The 25887-nt window shown below is 48.2% G+C and overlaps 1 protein-coding gene across 3 annotated transcripts in view; it reads left to right on the plus strand.

Annotated features, from left to right (window-relative positions):
• The first annotated feature begins 9632 nt into the window (after nt 1-9632).
• ECE2 (endothelin converting enzyme 2) overlaps nt 9633-25887 on the plus strand; it is a 46327-nt gene continuing 30072 nt past the window's right edge. The window contains exons 1-5 of one of the 3 annotated variants that reach the window (XM_083504088.1): nt 9961-10130; nt 10236-10327; nt 20310-20396; nt 23483-23633; nt 25448-25663. In XM_083504088.1, the coding sequence (XP_083360214.1) occupies nt 20310-20396; nt 23483-23633; nt 25448-25663 (454 nt within the window). In that variant the 5' untranslated portion in view covers nt 9961-10130; nt 10236-10327. Of the gene's footprint in view, nt 10131-10235; nt 10328-20309; nt 20397-23482; nt 23634-25447; nt 25664-25887 lie in introns of all 3 variants that reach the window. The other 2 variants (XM_083504087.1, XM_083504086.1) reach the window with 2 other exon arrangements.

Here is a 25887-nt window from a genome sequence, read left to right on the forward strand (position 1 = left end):
TACCTGTGGTCCACAACTGTTCCCAGTCAGCAAACATAATGTTATGCCCAACATCCTGTGCCCATTTAATCATAACAGATTTAACCGTCTCGTCCTGAGTGTTCCATTTTAATTACTCACAGCTTTAAAGCCCATTCTTTGTTTAATTGTAGCCAAAGGACTCCAGAGATGATCTCAGTCCCAGTATCCTGGGCAGCCAGGTGCACCTGGAAAGCCCACAGGTGACTGGTATCCGGAGAGTGATTCCTGGAGGTAGCAAACAGCCAGGACTGGCCCAAGACATTTTGGCACCTGAGGCAGATCCCAAAATGGCATCCCCCTCCCCACCAGGGAAGAAGGGGTGAGAGAAGATTTACTTCAGGAATAAGGGGGGGGGAGAGAGAGAGAAAGATTGACAACAGGATTTGCTGCCCCTGTAGATCCTGCTGCTTGAGGCAGTTGCCTCACCTTGTCTCATGGGTGAGCCCACCCTGCATACAGCTATCACAAAGCCATGGATATGTTCCATGCTGAATGTTATAGCTGTAAAGGGCCAGCCCTACCGTTAGCCAGAAAGCAGCACCTGTCACAGGTGGCAGATGCTTTGGGGGCGGGGGCAGCATCGACCCCCATAATGTTCCTCCTAAAACAGAGTTGTTATTGATATTGAAGTGTCTGGGAACCATTGTACATGAGAAGCTACTGGTGTGCGTTGACTTCCCACTTTGGACAGCCAAGTTCAATCTTCCCAAAGAAACTTTTCAGGAAAATCTGGATGGTGCACGAATAAATGATTGAAATAAGCAAGAGGCATTATCAGAGTTCAATAATACATTTCAGGCAGGCAAAAGCAAAGCAGATTCCCCAAGGCTATTCCCCAAGAATCCCAGGATTCACCTTCTATATATTCAAGTTCAAATCTCCCTGCCTGCTTTATAATCCCTCTGTGTCCACCATCCTATGACTCTTTGACCCCAAACTCCTGCTTTCTGGGGTTGGTTTCCCCCAGCTCCTCCCTTGCAAGCCCTTACTTTTGACTTGGCTTCCAGAGACACTGTTACATAGCAATGGCATTCTTTTTCTGCTGCTGGCTCGACTGTTTGGCTCTGCTGCACTTATTAATTGGCTGTCACCCCAGCCTTGGCAGCTTGTATTGATGGACTCATGAAATAGATCTGGCAAACGCTTACTTTCCTGGCCTTGATCCGACAAAGGCCATTCACATCTTCTCCTTGACCGCTCCATTGTTAATCGTCCTGGTGCCTTTAAATGCTCCAAGGCAGGATCCTGTAGGCCAGGTCTGTTGGCCAGGCATTGTTGGAATACAACTCCCATCAGCCCTGAGTCCCATTGGCCAGACCAGCTGAGGATGATGGAGCAACATCTGGAGGGCCAGAGGTTCCCTAGCCCTGGTCTATAATCAGCATCAGGAGTCAGAATGCTTTCTATGGCCTTGGTTGGGGTGGGGGAGGTAATATATTCCATACGGGCTCTGATAGCCAATTTTTATCAGGAAAGAGGCTTATTTATAAAGCCAGGCTGGTGCACCTATGGCCCTCCAGATTTGCTAGACTTCATCTCCTAGTTCCCCTAATTATTGACCATGCTGACTGGCGATGGCAGCATCTGAAGCCCACTAACATCTGCAGTGGCATTTTGCATGCCAGAGTGGTACATACAAAAGTGATTATGTCAGTGAGAATGCTAGACTAGGACTTTTCTCTCTGACATGCTCCTTTGTATGTGCACAAGGTTTTATATACTGCAGAGCATTAAAATATGCAACTTCTCCCCCCCCCAATGGCGTAGCTCAGTAAAATCTGAATTATATGTGTATAATTTAATAAACACGCTACCTACTGGTTTGCAAAAAAAGAAAAGCATTTCTAAAGCCTAATGCCTGTACTTTTCCACATACACCTCCCCAGTCCCCTGCTTCTATAATTTCACTACCATTTTGCCTCAAAGTACCTTCCATGGTCATGTTCTCCACCACTCGATCCTGGTTTGCTGATCCAACACACATTAACTGGAACATAATGAAAGTAGCATTAACATTTCAGTCCCTATCAATGCTTGTTTGAAATTAGGACTCACTGTTTAAGACTGCAGCCTAAGAATGAAGAATTTAAGAAGGAGTGTCTTTTGAGACTATTTCATGTTGAGGCAGTAAAATGCAGGCTTCCTCGGTTCAATAACTCTTCTGAGCATCCAAACTTCCTTGCTTCTGCTACAGCCCCAGGTACTGAACACTTTTAAAAATTAAAGGTTATAGCAATAGCTGGATAAGGTTGTTCTGCTTAGTATTTGCCACTGTTGCTTCAAACCCTTCAAGTATCCCTATTTTCCAGTGACGTCCCTGATTTAGAGAAGCAATCCCGGTTTCTGATTTGATCCCAGAATGTCCCGCTTTTCCTTAGGGTGTCCCTATTTTCATTGGATAAATGTTGGAGGGTATGGAGTTATCCAACCCCCAAGCTGTCTGAAGGAAATCCTGTATAGGAAAGGTGTGTTTTTTAACGTTTCGTGTTTTATTATGTTTTTATATATATTGGAAGCTGCTCAGAGCGGCTGGGGCAACCCAGTAAGATGTGTAGGGTATGGATACTAAAATTATCATTATGGAATGGGACTTCCCTGTCAGATAAATGTTGGAGGATATGCTGCTTTACTCATCTCAAATAACATGAGTAGCTGAGTTGAGAGCAGTAAAGCAAAAACTGCAGTAAAATTTCAGACATGTCCTGTGGCTTTAAAATTAAAATTGTGACTTTAAAATTAAGGGTTGCATTATGCTTGCCTGATGGAACAATCTCCTATCTTCTTCCCCCTGCATGCTGTTTGGGGACTTAATCTTGTCTCTCCAGAGCAGTTTTGGCAAGGGGGGAAGTCTTGTTTCACTAGCAGACATCATTCCACTGACTTCTGCTAGTGTGGTTATTTACTTTTGTCTAGTCCGCTTTGAATTATGATGCTGGAGGAGACTCTTGAGAGTCCCATGGACTGCAAGAATATCAAACCTATCCATTCTGAAGGAAATCAGCTCTGAGTGCTCACTGGAAGGACAGATCCTGAAGCTGAGGCTCCAAGACTTTGGCCACCTCATGAGAAGAGAAGACTCGCTGGAAAAGCCCCTGATGTTGGGAAAGATGGAGGGCACAAGGAGAAGGGGACGATAGAGGACGAGATGGTTGGACAGTGTTCTCGAAGCTACCAGCATGAGTCTGACCAAACTGCAGGAGGCAGTGGAAGACAGGAGTGCCTGGCGTGCTCTGGTCCATGGGGTCACGAAGAGTCGGACATGACCACACGACTAAACCACAACAAAAGTCTGCAAGAGCCTTTTGCCTCCATAAATCTGGAGGGCTTTGAGGTGCCACGGGAGTTATTTGCCATGCATGGTTCCACTAGAAGCTTTCCCATGTTCTTGGCTCAGCTCTTTTATGTGTCCTCAACGATGCTCTGCTCTACAACACAATCTGCTTCTGTTTACCCGCAGCTCCACCAGATGGCACTCATCAAGCTTCCCAGCTGATGACAGGCAAAAAATGCTGCAGCTCAAACCTCCCTCCCAGCTATTATTTACATCTGGGCTGCCGCCTGAGTCACACAACCATTTTAAAGAGGGGGACAGTTGTCAGCTAGAATTATTGATGTTTTGTTGGTGCTTTTATGCATCTCGTTGATTTTATTACTCTTGTATGTTGGTACTCTGCCTTGCTATATATTTATGGAAGTGCAGATTATAAATTTGTAAATAAATGGTGCACTTAAATTTTTCCCTTCCTCCCCTCGGGGTGTGACAAGGCGGCCTGTAACTACTTAATCCTGTGCCCATTTTGATTTTTTTAAAAAAAGTGCAGCCACATTCCATTGCAGCACTCGTGCCCAGAAGTCATAACCGTGTGACTTCTCTGGTCATCATCAGTGTCGTGATCCTAAAGTCCAGCAGTGAACAGGACACTAAGCTGAGAATACAGTGTCATCAGCTAAGGAGTCAAACTATGTTCTTGCTTATCAGAGGACCACTGAACCCAAGGCTGGCTGGCAGAAACCTACTGAATCAGATACCACAGCACCAGAGTCCATAAAACCAAACCAGGATAAACATGTGTGTCTTCCCTCGGAAATGCTTCCCAAAGTACCTTGCTAGCCCAACAGTGTAGGAAGCATCCAACTCAGGAGCCCATGGAGTGCAGGAGAAGTGGAATAGAAGCTGAGTGTCACAGACTGGTTGGGTGCAGAGGAATGTTGGGAAGAACCTGCTGGGGATCCCCCAAGGGAAGAAGGCTCAGAGCCCAGGGAGTGGTGGTAGGTGATCATGAGTGGTCAGAGGGAGAAGACTGGGAGGAGGAGGTGTCGGAAGCTGAAAAGGAAACAGGGCTTAGTTAGCGGGAGGAGTCTGTGTCAGAGAGAAGTCCAGAATCAGAGGCATAAGGTGACACAGGGAGGAGGGAGGCCAAGAGGCAGAGACGAATCCAGCTGGTGAAGAGGCGCGGGTGTCTCCCCCTCCTACGGTGACAAGCTCCCCTCCCTCCTGGTCTCCCAGAAACAGAAGAGGTATGAAGAGAGTGGAGAAGTTGGCTTCACTCAGGCACAGTCTCAGATTGCTTGGGGAAAACCCTGAAGAGGCAGGGACTTAGGCAGCTGTGGGGAGGTGGGGACCTTTAGTCTTCGCATGTGTTTCATGGGGGCAAGACCTGCCAGAGAAGAGCTGTTGTGCTCAGTAGGCCTGGCACTCCTGTGTAGATCCTATTTAAGCTAATAAAGAGCTGATGCCAACTTTCTCAGTGTGGTTTCCTGCTGGCTCCCTCCTGTCACAGAGGCTGCAGCTCAGTGATACAGCCTATGCTTTGCATGCAGAAGGTCCCAGGTTCAACCTCCAGCATTGTCAGGTAGGGCTGGGAGAAACTGCTGCCTGAAACTCTGGACAGCCTCTGCCAGTCATTGAAGGCAATGGTCTGATTTGCTCTAAGGCAGCTTCCTGTGTTCTTATGCAGAGGCTCAAAAGACTTCAGTTCATTTCCAAGCCTTGTCAAAAGCAAGTTGCTCACTAGGAACTCTCCTTGGTGCTGAGCAACAGGCTTGCCTTGTCCTGTGGGCACCGGAGCAGATTTTGGAAGCATTTCTTAAGTCTGCCCAACCTCTGAGGTTAGGTGGGAGGTGACGGGAGAAAGGGCTTTTTCACTTGTCCCACCCCACACATTTGGAATGCCCCTCCTAGAGAGACGTTCCTGGGGCTAAGTCAGTTGGCTGAACTTTCAGCATCATGCATAGAGACTTCGTTCTTATTTGCCTAGGCCTTGTTTGTTAAATTTATTGAACAGACTAGCATTCTGCATTTTAGGAAAGTAGCTTCACAAAGCAGCCGTTATACAATCCGAACAACAGCCAATAACCAAAATAATAGTACACTCTTAAAACTTACAGAAGCACCCCAATCCTTTAAAAAATAATGCCTTCTAGCTGAGCCTCTCAGAAGCTTGATATCCCTGACCCAGGACTCCAGGCAAGCTGTTAATTTTGCAGGAGGAAAAGTGGGTACAGGATACACAAACAGTGAACTACTAGGAATGAGATGATGGTGAAGAGATCATTGTGTACCTGACAGAGTGGTCCCTGGTCCACACTAGTTTCTGCCAAAATCAACCAGGGCCTCTCCATATGGCATTTATATTGTGCATTCATGACTATTTGTGCACATGATGGTATTGGGAAGGTTATACACAATCCCGCTTTCAGTACTGTTTGCAACGTTTTGGAGTGGTCATTCTGTTTTGTTTGCAATCATCACATCTCCCAAAGCTTCCTACTGAAGTCCTGGGAGAGGAATTACCGGGACAGTTGTGTACCAGGCACTCTGAGAGCTGTGCATGGAGTGTGCCAGAAGGGGTGTGGCAAGGCCACATGCTGGAAAAAAGAGTAGCAGGGTAAACCGGCAACTATTAAGTGTGTCAGAGAGAAGTCCCAGGAAGGGAAAGGTTGGAGGGGAAGGAGTGGAGATTGGCAGAATTGGTAGTGAGAGGCTCCCAGAAGCAGAGACACAAATACAAAGGAAAGCAGACAAGGAAAGAGAGAAAGGAGGAAGACAGAGCAGGAAGGCCAAGAGGAATTGGCAAGCATTTCCCCAGAGGAGCCATAAAAGGCAAGGTAGATGAAAGGAAGGGGTTTGAGAAACTTCCTTAGCAGGAGAGCTGCTGTTAGCAAGGACTCGGAACTTGTGTACAATAGTGTCTGCTGGAGACATTGTAAAAACTTGCTAAATATAAGAACTTGGGACTTTTTGCAAAGGATGTGATTTACCACCTAGCTGTGGAATCTCCTAAAGACCAGGTGGGCAGGGTGGAAGCAGCCTAAATCAACAAGCCCCAAAGCCTTTGGCTTAGTCAAAACCTCAGAAGATAAGAGACACCGTGACAGTCTGAGGATCCTTGGGACCTGAGGAGAAAGGCTTGGAGAAGTTCACTTCCTGCAACTTTTTACCCCTCAAAGGTTCCAGGTTGTGGTTTGTTTGTTGCTGTTCCGCTTTTGTTGTAGTGCAAGAGTGCCCCTCCATGTAGCAATAATGCATTGGGGAAGCATCACCGAACAAGTACTAAAGATTAATGGTGTGTGGTCCAGTCCAGTATAAGCCAAGCACTAAGGCAAAATTGTTGCCATCCGTCTGCCTTGAGAGACAATGGAAGAGTGCACCATTGGGGGTGAAGTCAAGCTGTTGGAGAGTTACAGCATCTGCTGTGGCTGTAGAGACCAAAAAATGCACAATTATATGTTGCAGAAAACACCCAGATGGGGGAGGGGAGAAACACCAGTCTAGATGGGTCTTTGGTCTCTAAGGCACCAAGAGTTTCAGTCTTGATTTTGCAGGTAAAGATCCCCACTGTTAAGAATCAGTCATGAACATCATGTGGCACACACATTAAACACAAAAGACGATGCATAGCTGCCCTGCACAAAATCACCCCAGGGCTGCAGTATTAGAATTGCAGGGCTGGAAGGAATCTAAAGGGCCATCTAGTTCAACCCCTGCAATGAAGGAATCACAGCTAAACAATCCAACAGAGAGCTCCTGTTTTTAATGTTTGAGTGGGAGCGGGAGCAGATTAGTGGGGTAGGAAAATAATGTCAATATATTTCACATCTGGCAACCGATGAGCCACTATAGCTGCTAGAGAGCCATGAAAATTGTGTCTCAGGCTTTTAAGACTCATCTACCCTTGTACTTTGCAGATTTCCAAAGATTACTTTGTAATTTGCAGATTTCCAAAGAATAGCAAGGAGAGACAAGAAGGCCTTCTTAAACGAGCAATGCAAAGAAATAGAGGAAAGCAACAGAATGGGAAGAACAAGAGATCTGTTCAAGAAAATCGGAAATATGAAAGGAACATTTCGTACAAAGATTACCATAATAAAGGACAAAAGTGGTAAAGATCTAACTGAAGCAGAAGACATCAAGAAGAGGTGGCAAGAATACACAGAGGAATTATACCAGAAAGATATGGATGTCTCGTACACCCCAGGTAGTGTGGTTGCTGACCTTGAGCCAGACATCCTGGAGAGTGAAGTCAAATGGGCCTTAGAAAGCACTACAAATAACAAGGCCAGTGGAAGTGATGGTATTCCAGCTGAACTGTTTAAAATTTTAAAAGATGATGCTGTTAAGGTGCTACACTCAATATGCCAGCAAGTTTGGAAAACTCAGCAGTGGCCAGAGGATTGGAGAAGATCAGTCTACATCCCAATCCCAAAGAAAGGCAGTGCCAAAGAATGCTCCAACTACCGCACAATTTCACTCATTTCACATGCTAGCAAGGTTATGCTTAAAATTCTACAAGGAAGGCTCAAGCAGTTTGTGGACCGAGAACTCCCAGAAGTGCAAGCTGGATTTAGAAGAGGCAGAGGAACCAGAGACCAAATTGCAAACATGCGCTGGATTATGGAGAAAGCTAGAGAGTTCCAGAAAGACATCTACTTCTGCTTCATTGACTATGCAAAAGCCTTTGACTGTGTTGACCACAGCAAACTATGGCAAGTTCTTAAAGAAATGGGAGTGTCTGATCACCTCATCTGTCTCCTGCGAAATCTCTATGTGGGACAAGAAGCTACAGTTAGAACTGGATATGGAACAACTGATTGGTTCCAAATTGGGAAAGGAGTACGGCAAGGCTGTATATTGTCTCCCTGCTTATTTAACTTATATGCAGAATTCACCATGCGAAAGGCTGGGCTGGATGAATCCCAAGCCGGAATTAAGATTGCCGGAAGAAATATCAACAACCTCAGATATGCAGATGACACAACCTTGATGGCAGAAAGTGAAGAGGAATTAAAGAACCTTTTAATGAGGGTGAAAGAGGAGAGCGCAAAATATGGTCTGAAGCTCAACATCAAAAAACGAAGATCATGGCCACTGGGCCCATCACCTCCTGGCAAATAGATGGGGAAGAAATGGAGACAGTGAGAGATTTTACTTTCTTGGGCTCCATGATCAGTGCAGATGGTGACAGCAGTCACGAAATTAAAAGACGCCTGCTCCTTGGGAGAAAGGCGATGGCAAACCTAGACAACATCTTAAAAAGCAGAGACATCACCTTGCCAACAAAGGTCCGTATAGTAAAAGCCATGGTTTTCCCAGTAGTGATGTATGGAAGTGAGAGCTGGACCATAAAGAAGGCTGATCGCCGAAGAATTGATGCTTTTGAATTATGGTGCTGGAGGAGACTCTTGAGAGTCCCATGGACTGCAAGAAGATCAAACCTCTCCATTCTGAAGGAAATCAGCCCTGAGCGCTCACTGGAAGGACAGATTGTGAAGCTGAGGCTCCAATACTTTGGCCACCTCATGAGAAGAGAAGACTCCCTGGAAAAGACCCTGATGTTGGGAAAGATGGAGGGCACAAGGAGAAGGGGACGACAGAGAACGAGATGGTTGGATGGTGTTCTTGAAGCTACTAGCATGAGTTTGATCAAACTGCGGGAGGCAGTGGAGGACAGAAGTGCCTGGCGTGCTCTGGTCCATGGGGTCACGAAGAGTCGGACACGACTAAACGACTAAACAACAACAACCCTTGTACTATCTGAAACCAAAGGGGCGCATAAGTTGCCAGGTGTGGAAAAAAATTCCAGCTCTCCTACTCTACTAGATGAAGAGCAAGTGCAGAAAGTCTTCTCCCTGTTAAAAAGAAACTCTTCCTAGGCTCAGGCTGTACATGAGGTAAATTGCCATACCAGGCTGCCTGCAAGGGGTTGTTCCTTCCAGCTGGGCATCCCTAGAACCGGAGCTCACCATTCCACCCCCGAACGCTCCCAAGTGTTTTGTGCTGGTTGGCTATTTTGGCTTTTTGGTTTGGGGTTGTTGGGTTTGTTTGTTTTTTGCTTCCATGAAGACTAGCAACTCCGGGAAGGGTTTGTTCCGAAAGCTCTGCGGTGGAGTCGGTCTCATTCCCAAAAAGAGCTCTGGAAGCCTGGCGGTCAACTCACCGCCTGGGTGTGCCCGTGCGTAAAGATGGAGAGATGAGGGAGCGCGCCGGAGCAACTCCGCTCGCCCACCCACTCGGTCCTCGCGGCAGAGCCCGCGCTCGCTGACCTTCTCTGCCGCCGGCGGCACTGCAAGGCCCGGTGTCTGCCTTGCGCTGGGAGGAGCTGAGCGCTGCTGCTGCTGCGATGGTCGGCTCGCCATAGCAACTCTCCGCGTGCGCTCACTGCGCGTCTCCTCTCCTCGTGGCGCGCTGGGCAGGGAGGGACTGAAGGGCCCGGCCCGCCCAACGGTCGCTCGCATCCCCCCTGGTGGAGCAGCTCGGCATGGCCCACGAGGCGGAGGACCCCGCCGTTCCTATTCCAGCTCCTGGCCGGCTCGCCCGTGGCTGGGTCCGGCGCTAGGAGGCGGCGGCGCCCGCCGGGTCCCTCCGCGTCTCCATGGCCAGCATGAACGTAGCGCTCCAGGATCTTGGCAGCAACGTAAGTAGTGGCGACAGCTACCGCCTTGTCTTTGCTGCTTTCGGGGAAAGGAGAGCCGGGTCCTCGCCTCGCCGCTCCCGGGTGGGCGGACTTGTTTTCCTGGAGGGCCGGGCGGGGCAAGCAGGAAGCCCCGCGACGCCGCCGGCCCGCGCGTAATCGCCCCTCGCCACCTGCGCTCCCCAGGCGAAGATGCAAGTAAGCCCCGCGGGAGGGCGGTGGTGATGGTGCGTGGGGGCGAGGAAGGGAGGGCGAAGGGGTGAGAGATGGAGAAATGAACCACCCTCAACTTTCCCCCCTCAGCCCCGCACTCCACCTCCACCTTTTTAGCAAGGGAAACCTCCATCACCTTCTTCTGTAACGGCGCACACAGAGAGACACTTTTCATTCTGGAGGTGGGTGCCAGAGGTGGGCGCTGAGTGGTTGTTTCCCATGCCCTCACCCCGGTCCGATCCTGGCTCTGCCACTTAATATCTACCGATCCTGCCAGGTTTGGTCGAAGGAAAAACCCTACGAAGGGATAAGGCAGGGGGTCCGATTCGTTTTCTCATCTGAAGGCGAACCCGCCTTGTTTGCACATCGCCAATTCAAGAACGGAATCATCGCCGCCCTTAGAAATTCGCTCTTCTCCGAATTTTGCAATGCGGCCCTCCAGCCAAGCAGCGCGTGCAAGAATGCAAATATTGTTGAAGATAACGTGCGTTATATTTTTTTTGGGGGGGGAGGAATTGTTTTGTGCATGTTAGGAGAAATTGGAATTAAGATGCTGGTGGGTTTTCCAGAAGGCTGAAAAAATAGCTTTCACAGAGTGATGTGGGAATGTGGGGAACTGAACTTAAGAGTGGGAAAACGAGAGAGCCCCCCAGAAACCTAAACTGACAAATTCACCCATGCCCTGCTCACAGGTAAAATGTGTGCAGAGGATTGGTGCCTGGGATGCTGTTTCTGAATGTAGCCTTCGATTCCCCCTCCCCAACGCTGGCAGCTCAGCGCCACAGGTTCTGCATCCAAGTAGCATCTTGATCTCTTCGCCAACATTTCATGGCCCACATCTCAAACAGCATGCTCTCCCCCATGCACACCCCCTTGCCCACACCCAAATGTTAATCGCAGGCACGTCCTCCTCCCAAGCACAAATTGCCCTGGTGTTTGTGGCCGGGAGCTTCACAAACAGTCTCCTTTGTTGTTGTGTGCTTTGCCGGGGATGTGTGGGAATGGGGAAGGTACAGTGGTAGAGAATTAGGTGCGAGGAGGGTAGGTGGTAGGGAACGAGCTTTGTGGCATCAGGAATGTAAAATGCAATGCGTGTTCAAGTGAGCTTGACACCCATTAGAATCATAGAATTGCAGAGATGGAAGGGACCCCGTGGGTCTTCAAGCCCAACACCCTGAAATGCAGGAATCTCAACTGGATCATACATGACAGGTGGCCCCATCCGACCTCTGCTTAAAAGCCTCCAGGGAAGGAGAGTCCACACCTCCCAAGGGAGTCTTTGACTACTCTTGTATATTGTAGGAAATCCTGAAGTATCGTGTGTGTGTGTGTGTGTGTGTGTGTGTGTGTGATGGAGAGAGGATAATGAATGGGTGTGAGTGGGGATGGATGAGTGTGTGTTTGTGTTCTATGTGAGAATGAACGTGCCGTTGTTACGTGTGAATGTCTCCATTTATATGAATTGGTGGGTATCCCTGTGTATGAATGGGGATGTGTCTAGAATCATAGAAATCATGGAAATTAGAGAGTTGGAAGGGACCATGAAGGGAATCCAGTCCAACCCTCTGCAATGCAGGGGTCTTTTGCCCAATGTGGGGCTCGAACCCACAGCCCTGAGATTAAGTCTCACATTCTACCGACTGAGCTATCCCTCTGTTTGTATGAGAGAGTGGATGGCCACACCCACTTTCCACTGGCCCCAACCACCACTGTCATGTGACCCCCAGAAGGCTAGCCACAAGGAAATGCCCCCCCATCCTAGAGTGTACAGTTGGCTCATGCAGTGGCCTGGCCTGGCCCTATGAGTCTTGCACGACACCGTATGCCAAGCACTGCCAGTGTTCTGGAGCCCTTTAGCACATGTGCAAAAAGGTGAGACTGTCATGGGCACACACCCTGCAACCAGCACATGCCACACCCTTCTTTACTGGCCACAACAGGATGCTTCCAAGCCCTGTTTCAGCTGTGGGGAGGGGATCCCTGTGGGCCTGGGCATTGGCAACCCCTGCCCTATGCTGTCTTGCAGCTCCTCACAGCAAAGGAAGGATGGCAGCCGCAGGAGACCTGCCATGTTTCTAGAGAAGCTTGCCCTGCCGTGATTCGCCTTCTGGTGGGTGAGCTTTGAAGGAAGCACAAGCTCCCCTGGAAAGAACCCTGTTTGCTGAGGGTGGGCGGGGGGACGACTGCTGGAAAACAACTGTTCTGTTGGGCAAACACAACGCGCAAAAAGGGAAGATTGAGATCAGGTGTGGGAATTTGGAAGGAAAGCGAGAAGCTTAATTTTCATTGCCCTTTTACTGGCAAGGGAAGGAAGGAGTCGAAGAAATGCAAACCACAGGAGAAGGGGCAAGAGGGAGAGATGCAGCCTTGTTGAATGAGGGGGAGAATGGATCCTTCATTTTCACCTCCCCCCCAGGAGATGGGCATCCCTCAAGCTGGTTGAGTGGGTGGCAGGGTGGGGATGCCCATTTCCAACTGGCAACATATTGGCGAGGCATATGCCGAGATGCCAACGGTTCGCTGGAACCTTCCTTCGCCGACTCTTGTTTTCCTTTGCCTGCCAACTGTTTGTTCATCAGAAAACTGAGCGTGGCTCCTGATTCAGCAAGGTGTTTGTATCTTTGCAAAGCCTTGCACACGGTGCTACGTGAAGGTGACACTTCCCTGGGCCTTGGCTCCTTGCCATTTGGATGCTGAGGACGCAAGGGTTGAAAATGTAATCTCTCTTTTTTCAAAAAGAGAAAAACAAAAACAACAGCACTGGAATGGAAAGGTCATGGCTGTGAGGAGGAAAGCAAGTCATGTTTTCCATTTTCCGGCATCCCTGAGGCTGCAGCAGGCTTGGAAACCCAGAACTCTGCACATGGACGAGAGCTGTGTTCACATTTTGGTGCAGGGTTCGCCAAACTTGATGAATTTACTAAGCTGCCATCAACCCCCAACCCAAATTCTTAGGGATGTGAATGAAATAAAGCGAAGAAATACCAAAATACAAATGGCATTTATCACTCGCTAGGAGTCATAACATGTAAAAACAAAACAAAAACAAGGAAAACTATTGCCTTGTGGGATCATCTCATTAAGCACAGAGATTCTTCGTTGGCAAGGAAGGTGCATCAGTGGCTTCATTCCACTGATACTGATGGGCATCCAGTTCAATTTGTCTAAACTGATTGGTAGCAGTTCTCCATAGTTTCAGGAAGAGTTCTCTCTCATCCCTTCTTGGAGATGCTGTAAGTTGAACTTGGGACCTTCTGCATGCAAAGCAGATGCCTGCCACTGAGCTGTGACTCTTCCCCTTTATTTCGGAGGCTCGTAGTTCCTCCTCCTCCTCCTCTTTGTTCTTGCACTATTCCTCTCCAAGGCCCTTTTTGAACCCCTGGACTTCATTTACCCTCTGCAAGGTCCCGTCAACCCCAGGAAAGAAATCTAACAAGGTCTGCCTTTGTCCACACTGCTGGAACTGACAGGTGCTGCTTGAGTAGGGGCTGCCCTCCAAGCCTGGTGTGGTATTTCGATACATGCCAGCGGCTCTTCCAGGGGCCAGGGCACAGAATTGCACACCACCAGCAACCTGAATAAAGCAACGCCCAACTAGATTTGGGGACCAAACAGAATCAAGAAGAACTTGGTGTTAAAAGAAACAGCAGATGGACTCCTGACCTGAGCAGCTTGAACCACCTAGCTGTGTGTGTTGCAGAACTTTGGGTTTACTGTAAGAGGTTTAATGTAGAAGGTTGTCACCTCCATGATGAGCAGCCATGAACCACCTTAGCATTCAGAGCTTCTTTTGATTCCATCCTGCTGCATGACTCAGACACAGACAAACTCGGCCCTCCAGATGTTTTGGGACTACAACTCCCATCATCCCTGACCACTGGTCCTGTTAGCTAGGGATGATGGGAGTTGTAGTCCCAAAACATCTGGAGGGCTGACTTTGCCTATGCCTGGCATGACTGCGCTCTATAGCTGGTGGTATGCCGCTGTTCAGTTTTTATCCAAATTTGACTTTTACAGTGCGGAAGAGTAAGACTCTCCTTCCCTCAAAGGAGCCTACCCCACCCAACTGTTGCGTTTTTCAACCCTAGTCACTGGTTCTGGGTACTGGGTATGTTTCTGGATTTGGAGAAAGGCCAGTCCAGAGCAATGACTCTGAGGGTCATCAGATCCAACCCCCTGCAATGTAGGAATCTCAGCTAAAGCAACCATGGCAAGTGGCCATCCCTCCTCTGCTTAAGAACCAGCAATGAAAGAGAATCCAACACTCTGAACACAGCAGGCTTCCTCAGCCTCAGCCCTTCAGATGTTTTCGGCCTACAACTCCCATGATCCCTAGCTAGCAGGACCAGTGTTCAGGGATGATGGAAATTGTAGTCTCAAAACATCTGGAGGGCCGAGGTTGAGGAAGCCTGGAATACAGAATAGTATCATGACCCTTGAACCTGTTCTGGGAAACAGTGGGCTCTAATTGCTCTAAAAGAAATAAACTGCAGTGGCCGCAATGCCTTTTCTTAAAGACACAAGGGGGCAGTGCATCATTGCCCTCCATAGGGCACCTAGAATCATAGAATTATAGAGTTAGAAGGGACCCCAAGGGTCATCTAGTCCAACCCCCCGCAATGCTGGAATCTCAACTAAAAGCATCCCTGACAGATGGCCATTCAACCTCTGCTTAAAAACCTCCAAGGAAGGAGAGTACACCACCTCCCAAGTTAGTCCGTTCTGCTGCCGAATAGCTCTTGCCAGCAGAAAGTTCCTCCTGATGGTTAGTCGGAATCTCCTTTCTTGTAAGTTGAATCCATGGGCTAGGGTCCTCCAGAGCAGGAGAAAAAGAGCTTGCTCCATTTTCTATTTGACAACCCTAGAAATATTTGAAGATGGCTATCATATGTCCTCTCAGTCACCTGTTTCCCAGGCTAAACAATCCCAGCTGCCTCATCCGTTCCTCATAAGGCTTGGTTTCCAGACCCTTGATCTTTTTCTACTTTTTAAATTTTTTTTTAGCCAAACCCCACTTGGAAAATGTGCCTCTCTCTTCCCTGGGGCAGACAGAATTCCAGCTTACAGCCTTGGGTGCTCTTGCCCTCCTTGCAGGAACCATTACATCCCTCCATGGGTCTCTGTTCTCATTGGCTGCTGCATGCAGAAACAGATGGTTCTCTGATGCTGGTCCTTTAGGGATGCCCGGGAATATTCGTTTCCCTACGAGCCCTCTAGTTTTCTTACTATCCAGTCATGCTAGTCTGTTGCAGCAAGATCAACAAAGAGTCTTAAAATGCTAACGAAATGTTTTATGGCGACAAGCTTCAAGTTTTTTGTGTAGACAAGAGCCCACTTCAGCAGATGCAGGAAGCATAATCCTCAAATATAAATACGTATTATACATGCATATTGTGGTGGCGGTGAATTGTAAGCAGTGAGGTCAGAGGGAAGAGAAAAGGAAGAAGTATTGATACTGGCAATTCAATTATAACTGGATTCAGAAGCAGCTAATGTGCTGGTATGGTGCCACACCCCTGTCCAAAACTGCCCCTCGCTGGTGCAGCACAGCAGTGAAACCAGGGCTCTGCAACTGCTCTGGTGGTGGAAGCAATGTGGCATTCCTACTGGTGTGTGATGCATCCCATCCTCTTACACAGCAATGACACTACTGCAGCGGCCGCTCCTGGCTAGAATGCATGCAAGACAAGCGCAGTGACCCTTTTACAACAGCAGCGGCAGGTGACAGAACTATCCCCTTGGCAGCAGTGCTGAGTTAATGAACATCTGTGCTGGGAAAGAAAACCGTTGTCTTGATTCAGACCCAAACGAATGAAGCTGAACATCTTGATGAATTGTAATTCAGCAGTTTCACACGGCAGCTTCCCTCTGAAATCCATTTGTTCATACTGTATTATGGCCATCTTAAGATCAGCATCTGAATGCCCTGGTTAAAAAGAAATGTCCCCCTACTGGTTTATGAATATTGCTACTTCAGACATCAGGTTTGTGCCCACTGATTTAAGTAAACTTCTGTAGAGAAGCAGGAAACACAGCAACTTATGAATGCTTAAATTCACTTGCACCTGATATTTTTTTGAGAATAACTGTGATACTGGATGAGCTACTATTTTGTCCTTAGTTATAGGCCTATGCCTGTTTTTCATGAAAACATGTCATTTGATACCTTGAGATCCACTTGTTGTTTTTCTTGCTTTCGCCTGTCCTGTTTTCGTAGCCCTTATTATCTGCAAATCCATGGGGCAGTGTCAGATGGCAGCTTGGGAACACCCCCCCCCCAAGCTCCTAAACCTCGCTTTGCTAGTCAATTTCTCCTATCTGCAAGATCTCAGATCACGTCAGCTCACATTTCACATTCTGAAAGGCTGAGGGCCCTACATAAAGCTTCCTTGGACCCTCCAAGTATCCCTATTTTCCAGGGACAGTCCCGGATTTACAGAAGCCGTCCCGGTTTCTGATTTGATCCCAGAATGTCCCACTTTTCCTTAGGACGTCCCTATTTTCATCAGAGAAATACTAGAGGGTATGGACAAAATAAAAAAATTCCTTCCAGTAGCACCTTAAAGACCAACTAAGTTAGTTCTTGGTATGAGCTTTCGTGTGCATGCACACTTCTTCAGAGGGTATGGAGTTATCCGACCCCTGAGCAAAGGAGATAAGTAACTATACAACATTTAGGAGACATCTGAAGGCAGCCCTGTATAGGGAAGTTTTTTAATATGTTACTGTGTTTTCATATATGTTAGAAGCCCCCCAGAGTGGCTGGAGCAACCCAATCAGAGGGGCGGGGTATAAATTATTCTTGTTATAATTATGGGATAGGACATCGACATCCCTAGTTACATCAGAGAAATGTTGGAGGATGCAGTGGCGTAGCGTGGGTTGTCAGCACCCGGGGCAAGGCAAGTAATTTGCGCCCCCTAACCCGTGGATTTGCGCCCCCTAACCCGTGGATTTGCGCCCCCTAACCCCCAGATGTTGCGCCCGGTGTGGCCGCCCCCCCCTGCACCCCCCATGCTACGCCACTGGGAGGATGTGCTATTTTGATACCCTTTTGCATCAAGCATAGACAAAGGGTGTCAAGAGGAGAACTTTGTGGTCTGTCTCCAACAAGATTTGATGGCTTAGTTCCTCTAAAAGCAGGTTCAAGCAAGCTGCTTGTACCCCTTCCCTCCCAAGCTTTGCTTTTCAGAGAATAATAGGAACTTTACAACCACCAAGTCAGCCAGGTTAACAGCTCAACCTTTCCTATGAGGCACAGGTGTCAGCTAAAAAGGTCCTGTGGTTTGCAAGCAGAGTCTGGGTGAGAGGAACAATCCTGGCTACACTTATGCTGACCCCTTCAACTCTGCCTAATGTTAGGGCCGGCCCTGGCCCCGCTTTCCCCTAAATGTATTGGGGGGGGGCAGGGCCTGTGAGCACACTTACGTCTCATTCTTCCCTCCCTCATTTAGGTGGCTGGGAGGATAAAAAGGGACAACTCCACGTCTACTAGCAAAAGCTTCTTCGGAAGAAGGATGAGATAAAAGTAGTTAATTAGAATGACAGCCATCCCTCCCTCCCAATATTAGTACAAATTAACATAAATTGGTAATCGTATTCATTAATATTAGTAAACAGGGGAGATTTTAAATCTCTCCTTCCCATGACTCATCACTGCCTGCAAGTGGTTAACTGCTTGGGTGTGCATGGACCGGGTGATTTTTCTGCATATTCTTCCTCAGGGGGAAGTTGGCTGAGACCCGTGGAAAGCTAGTGCCAAGGAGTGACCTAAAATGTCCTCGACGCTGAGGGCAGATTTCCTGCGCTGCCCCTCAGCTATGCCCTCTGAGGTCCCTTTCCCTTTCAAGCCACTTTTGCCTGTCTCCATCTTGGCTGCTTCCTTAGTGTGGCACCTTTCTGCTTATATGGGAAGTTCCAGCATGGTAGATTGAGGAGAGGTGCTGAGAGAGGAGGAGGAGGAGGAGGCCCTGGCAGCTGCGATGGTGTTGCTAGGGGACAGAGCCTTGGGTTGCCAAGGAATGGAGGATAAGCCTCTCTCTCGGAAGCAAGAGTGACACTTGTCAGGGAGACAAAAGAGCCAGCAAGACAGTCATGACAACCTGAGGAAGATAAAAGGGCTCTCAGCTCGTGAGGCCCTGCTGCACTTCCCTCTTCACCAAACTGGCACCTAGGCTGGGGCTGACCTGTGCATTTGGCAGGGACTGGGTGCAAACGACCCCTCTGGGCCAGCCAACATGCACAGCAGGGGAAAATGAAAACTCCCAGCACACCTGAGGCCTTTAATTTACTGGAAAGGACCATCATCTTCAGAGATGAGAAATTATGTGTCTGTTTCAGCTGGGGTGCAAGGAATTCTGGGAGGTTCTGCAAGCGATGGACACCATGAAGGGTTGCCAACTGACCTGGTGGGTGTGGGTGTGACGTTCTGCTCTTTTGAGAAGCAGCCTGAGATGCAGATACTAACGAAGGAAACTTTTAATGGCATAGAGATAGAAACAATAGAAGTTGGAAGGGACCTCAAAGGTCATCTGGTCCGACCAGAGCTTTTTTCAGTCTGAATTCACTGGAACTCAGTTCCGGCACCTCTCAGGTGGGTGCCATTGCCATTACAAGAGAACAAGGGAGGCATTAATAATGAATTATTCTGGCACCTCTTTTTCTAGAAAAATAGCCCTGGGTCTAACCCCGCCGCCGCCACCACCCGCATTGCAGGAATCTCAACAAAAGCACCCATGACAGATATCTGGCCATCCAACCTCAGCTTAGAAACCTCTGACATGATCACCTGCTAATTCCTGCAGTTATTAAATGCACAGTTTCAGGAGCAGATTCAAAAGTTGGCAATCGTTGAAGTGGAAGAGCAGCTGTGGAACTGTCTGCATGCGCAACTTACTCAAACAGAAGGACCAAATTTAGCAACAGCAAATTCTGAGAATGCAGTGTGAGGAAGCACAGATTGATAAGTGTTGTTTTGGGTCATTTCTTTTGAATATAGAATTTGAATTTTCTTCCTACTTAATTTGAATAGTGACCCCCCCGCCCCCGCCCCGAACAGCCCTGCTCTCTGCTACATGCCTGTCCTGAGCTGCCGTCAATGGTTGGCAAAGATTAGATACCTTTAAAAGCGCATGTGTTTTGTGTAAAGAAAATAACTTTGTCTATAACAGAGAGAGAAAATGAGTTGCCACTTTTTTAAAAATAGAAGTTATATCCCTTTGACTGCTACATGTCAGGCAGAAATTCAGCCATTGCCTCTTTCTCCATCACTGCCTCTCCAAACCAGAAAACGCAGCATCTGTTGAATTTCTGCCTGTTATTTAAGAGTGTGAAACGTCTGTCAGGAGAAAATGTGGCAACCCTGCATTTCTAGAGTAGACAGACCTGTGCTGTTCTTACTGTTTCCCCACACATCTGCATTTTCAGTTTTGAATTATTCCTTGAAATCGTGGGATTCTAGACCAGGGGTAAGCAACCTAAGGCCCGTGGGCCGGATGCGGCCCAATCGCCTTCTCAATCCGGCACACGGACAGTCCGGGAATCAGCATGTTTTTACATGAGTAGAATGTGTGCTCTTATTTAAAATGCATCTCTGGGTTATTTGTGGGGCATAGGAATTCATTCATTCCCCCCCCCCCAAAAAAAATATAGTCCAGCCACATGGTCTGAGGGACGGTGGATTGGCCCATGGCTGAAAAAGGTTGCTGACCCCTATTCTAGACCTATTAAAATTTGCATTCCTTCAACTGAACAAAGGGGTTTCAAAACAGAATAGCTGAGTGCGAAAGGAGATATCCCGTGGACAAAGGCACTCAAGAGCTCAGCTGCGCTTCAAGATGTGCCATGCATTTCATCACAGGAAATTAAGTTGCACTCCAATATGCAAAAGCTTGTTTTAACAAACACCAGGCGGGGGGAGGGACGACAAAAATGAATCTCAAGTCCAGAATTTAATTAAACTACAGCTCCCAGGGTTCCTTTAGTGAAGACTGGACTATGAATGGCATCGTGTTGGCAGCAGTGCCGACAGAGCCTTAATGGAATTGGTGCTGCCTGCAAGCCTGAGAGTCAGGCCTGTTAATTTTTCCAGCAATTAGCGTCTCTCTCTCTCTCTCTCTCTCTCTCTCTCTCTCTCTCTCTCTCTCTCATGCTTTCCCTCTTCAGATGGCGGAGTATAAGCGAGCTATGTTTCAGGACGACGAAGCAGCAGACACGGCCGGAGATGGAAGCATCTCTCCTGACAGCGTAGAGGTAGGGTAGACCGGGCCTTTCCCAGGTGGTTGAGCAATCTGTGCAACGCTCTTGCAGAGCATCCCTGCGTCGTCCCAGAGGACTTGCCCCCTGCTGCCGCCTGGCAGCACAATTACTATATTAAATTAATAATAAAGGCATTGTCTCTGCTGCCTACGTAATTACCGTACCAAAGCCAGTTGCCGAGCCTGAAAGGGGGGGGGGTAGGAGATAGATGAGCAAAAAGGCTATTTCTAAAGGGAAGGGAAGCTCTTTCGAAAGAGCTTGCGTAAAGGACACAGGCAGCTGCTTTGCCAAAACCTTTCATTGCCCTCCAAAGTCACTGATATTACCAGTGATTTATGATTATGCCTTTAATCCTCAAGAGAAGCCAGGGAGATTTGTCTTATGGGGCAAATTTAATAGTCTCAGCTACAATGATCTTATTTTGGATGATATGGTTGCTTATGTATGAAATAATTAAAAACCAGATGGGCGTGATAAACTGCATTTAAGGTACAGGTAACTTCAGAGCAGGCATGGGAGGGAGGGAGGAAGACAGATAGACTTTTTTAAAAAGGCAACTGTAAAAACTACTGGGGGGAAATAGCGTGAACATTTTTAAATGCCATTCCTAAACACATTTGCTACCTCTGTTGAAATCAGTGGGGCTTACTTCTGAGTAAACCTGCACAGGATTGTGTAGTAGATCTTCGCTGGGATCCAGAAAAGGTAGCACCACACATACTAAAATTGTCTCATGGTGCCCAGAAAAGCTATACTCTTTGAAATTTGGAAGAAATTGTGGTGGAAATTTAATTTATTATCTTTCAGCTAATCATTTTTTTAAAAAAAGTAGATTATGTATGGAGGTAAAGTTTATGTGTTAGGTTTTTTATTAAAGCTTTTCATAATACAGTAAGGTATAGAAAACAAGAGACAAAGGCAAAAACAGGGAAAAAAGGAAAGGAAAAGAAGCAAGAAAAAGAAATGAAAGAGAGAAGAAAAGGAAAAGAAGGGAAAGGGAAAGCGAAAAGAAGCAATAAAGAAAGATAAAAAGGACTGCCGTTTTTCCATCTACCGGTGGCCGCTCCCAGACTTTGACGCTCCCTCCCTGGTGATGCCAGACAGGCTCCCTCCTTGTTGTCCTTTTGCTGGCAGGTGGAGACTTCCTTGTTCCAACAGGCTGTTGGGAACTGACTCTTTTTATTGAAAGGGCTGGTGCTGCACTGTTTTTATTGTACAGTCATACCTCAGGTTACAGACACTTCAGGTTGCGTTTTTTCAGGTTATGGACCTGCCGAAACCCAGAAGTACCGGAACGGGTTACTTTGGGTTTTGGGGGTCATGCATGCGCTTTGCGCATGCGCAGAAGTGCCGAATTGCAACCCATTTGTGTGCCGCTGCGGGTTGTGAACGTGCATTTCGCACGGATCACGTTCGCAACCCGAGCATCCACTGTAATCATTTGTAAGTTTTAAACGGGTTGTGGGGGGTTTTTTGGGTATGCATATAGTTTGATTCTATCCATGTCCCATTGTTTTTTAATTATTGTTTTTAATGTTCTTGTTTTTATCTGTAAGCTGCCTTGAGTCCTATGAGGGGAAAAGGCTGGGTACAGAATGATGATGATAGGGCAGGGGGATGTATTATCCAATACATTTATTCAGAGCTCTCTGCCAATATTTCTTCTTCCTCTTCTTCTCTCTCTCCCTCTCTCCCCCTCTCTCATTTCAAAAGGCAGCATTGATCCTGCAACCCACCGTAGGTCCACAACCCACCAAATGAAGATTAGCTCTTTAGCTGTGGATGCCAAGGACTGAACCTGGGAACTTTTAACACGCCTGCCCTGCCACTGAGCTATGTCCCCTCCAGAAAAAGGGATGGCAGACAGCTTGCCGCCTTCCTGGAGAGGCCTTAGCCCATGGGTGCTCCGTGTGAATGCCAGGGTGGTGCTGCTGGTGAGAAAGGCTGGTGTTGTTCAGGTATGTCACTGCCCCCTGGCAGTGATGGGCCACCAACACGCAGGACCTGGGAAACACAGGGAACTTCCTTATATTGAGTCAGACCATTGATCCATCTAGCTCAGCATTGTCTACACTGACTGGCAGTGGCTCTCCAGGGCTTTAGGCAGGAATCTTAGAATTGTAGAGTTGGAAGGGTCCTCCTGGGGCCATCTAGTCCAACCCCCTGCAATACAGGAGTCAGCTAAAGCAGTCCTGACAGATGGCCATTCAACCTCTGCTTAAAAACCTTCAAGGAAGGAGAGTCCACCACCTCCCAAGGGAGTCCGTTCCACTGTTGAACAGCTCTTACAGTTCTTCCTGATGTTTAGTCAGAATCTCTTTTCTTGTAACTTTTGGTTCGAGTCCTGCCCTCCAGAGCAGAAGAAAGCAAGCTTGTTCCCTCTTCCATGTGACAGCCCTTGAGAGATCTGAAGATGGCTATCATACCTCCCCTTTTCCAGGTTCTACATACCAGCTCCTTCAACCACTCCTCATAAGGCTCATAAACCTCATAAGGTTTCCAGACCCTTGATCATCTTGGTTGCCCTCCTCTGCACACCTTCCAGCTTTCAATATCCTTCTTAAATTGTGGTGCCCAGAATTGGAGACAGTATCCCAGGTGTGGTCTGACCAAGGCAGAATTGAGTGGAACTATGACTTCCCTTGATCTGGACACCATACTGCTGTCGATGCAGCCTAGAAGAGCATTAGCTTCTTTGCTGCTGCATCACACCGATCACTCTCCCAGTCCTCCCTGGAGACAACAGGGATTGAACCAGAGACCTTCTGCATGCAAAACAGAGGCTCTACCACTGAGCTGGGGTCTTTTCCCCTAGCAGAGCAGTCCAGGGATGCATGTCAGCAGTTCCAGCCCTTGAGATCAGAGGTCTTCAAGCAGAGGCAGGGCAGAGGGATGTTTTCCTGTGCTGAGCAGAGAGTTGGACTTCCAAGGCCCCTTCCAACCCTGATGCAATGCTCTGCCTGAGGCTTTGCTGTCCGTGGAGACAGTTCACTTCTCCAGCTGATTTTAATAACCCATCCCACCTCTCCTTGCCCTTTTCTTCTTTTCATTTCCTGGTTCCATTTTTGCTTCCTTTCCAGGTGGGCTTCAGGAAAAGCGATGGCCCCCTGCTGAGTCGCCTGGGCTCCCGAGCCCAACTCAAGCTGGTGCTCTGCGCCGTCTCTCTCTTTGTGGTGCTGCTGCTGCTGCTTCTGAGTTTGGTCATTGCCATGGGCATCCAGTACAGTAAAGGTAGGCGAGGTGGTCTCAGGAACTGGGCAGAGGATGAAGGGTGGAGACCGTCTCCCCAGCCTGACTCTTCCAGAGAAGAAGACAGTTCAGAATTACAACAGAGGTTTGAGGGAGATCACAGCTCAGAGGAAGACGAGGTGGAAAGTTGGGAGCTAATGGGAGTGGAGGAAGAGGGAGAGCTGGAGCAGCTGGCTGACAGAACCCAGCAGGCCTTAAAAGTAGGAGAGCAAAGGGCCCTCAACGCCACCTGTAAAGAGATGATGAATGAGGAAGTGGGAGAGGAGGGGATGGGATATTTACTCAAGACAAGAGGCTACATTCCAAAGCCGCTCTCTGTAAATAGAGTCGTACCTCGGGTTACAGACGCTTTGGGTTGCACGATTTTGGGTTGTGCACCGCGCCGAACCCAGAAGTACCAGAATGGTTACTTCCAGGTTTCGGGGCTTGCGCATGTGCAGAAGCGCTGAATTGTGCTTTGCGCATGTGCAGAAGCGCTGAATCACAACCCGCACGTGCTCAGACACGCAGGTCGGGGATTGCAAACACTGCGGGTTGTGAATGTGCCTCCCACATGGATCACGTTTGCAACCCGAGCATCCACTGTATTGAATAAAAGCAGATGGTGAGGACTTTCCCTTGTTTTATTCGTTCCTGGCAACCTGCCGTAGGGGTTGGTTCCTCTGCCGCTGGTCAGTTGGTGTGGCCACAGTGGACTTGAGTATCCTCCACGAGTCGCATATCACCCTCCACCCCATTTGGACCTGCAACAATTAAACATGCCGGGTCTGCTGGGAAGCACAATGGCAAGGGGCAGGTATAGAAACTGAGTGCATGGGAGGGAGAGCTGCAAGATGATTCCTTTAAGCCAGGGGATTTTGAACCACCTACGTTCAGGGATTCTTTTGGACATTAACCTTTCCTCTGAGGAATCTGCGCAGCTGCTTCCTGCTGCAGGAAAAACATCGCCCGCTTTTTCAGGGTCACGGGTCAGACCTGTCCGTACTATTAATATTAAATTTTTTGCAGGTCTTTAAGCCCCTTTGAAACTAAGAGTTACTGGCTCTGTGTATAATAACAAAAATAAGATAGGAAAGATCACAACTCAGTAAACTAAAGGCAATAAAAGCATTTCTACTACTGAAAGTGTCTTTAGTTGCCATCTGCACACTTGTCTCATTTCAGTTGGTAACTGATTCCAGAGGGCTTGGAGCTGCAACGCTAAAAAGCCAATTTCTAGTGAATAACAGTTATTGATACAGCATGATTAGTGTGCACGGCACTTCCAAGAGGACGGGTTCCTGCCCTGAGGAGCTTACAATCTAAAATTCAGTGCAGGGAAACAACAGCAAAAGGGGAGGGAATGGAGTCAGGAGCAGTTTATGGCTGCTTCATTTGCACATGCTTAGGCTGAGTTGCTGTTGCCTGAGCTAACCAAGCGACCACCGTGAAGTGGCTGTAAATTGTAGGGGGCAGTTGGCAAAGGTGGTCTTTGGAGCACGGCTGGCCATAACCTTTTCACCACTGGGCCACACCTTTTGGCATCTGTGGCATCGTTTGTGGTGGCACGTTTTTGCCTGGGCCAAAGTAGAGCTGAACCACCCATGGTAAATTATCGCTGCCCCCTTGCCATTGTGCCTTGGGAATCCTCACACTGCGATGCACTGCCATAGAAGGACTTCCTCCCCCCTGATGGCACAGAGTGGGGTGAATAACACATGGCGAGTGCTCTTCCAAGTTATGGCAAGGGCTGAAGAAGGAGGTCTTCTTTCTCGGTGAGGCATGCTGCCCGACGCGTGTTTGTGTGCTCCTTCCAGATCCCTCGCACACCACTTGCCTGACTGAAGCTTGCATCATTGTGGCCGGCAAAATCTTGGAGGCCCTGGACCGAGAGATCAACCCCTGCGATGATTTCTACCAGTACGCATGTGGGGGCTGGATCAAGCGGAATCCACTGCCCGACGGGCGTTCCAAGTGGAGCACCTTCAACAGTATCTGGGACCAAAACCAGGCCATCATGAAACACCTGCTAGGTGAGGTGCTCCTTTCCACACACACACACACACACACACACACACACACACACAATCTCTCTCTCTTTCTTCTCTGAGCCACCTTTTAATTTCAGCATTGGAGAAGGAAGGTTCCCTTTCAGCCAGCTGGTTTGCTGGTTTACTGAACATCTGTCCTGACTTGTTTTTGCAAGAATGCAGGGTTCTGCCTTATTTACTGAGCACTCGCTTTGATCTGTTTGGGA

This window comes from Podarcis liolepis, assembly GCF_965112155.1.
Source record: "Podarcis liolepis genome assembly, chromosome: 5".
NCBI lineage: Eukaryota > Metazoa > Chordata > Lepidosauria > Squamata > Lacertidae > Podarcis > Podarcis liolepis.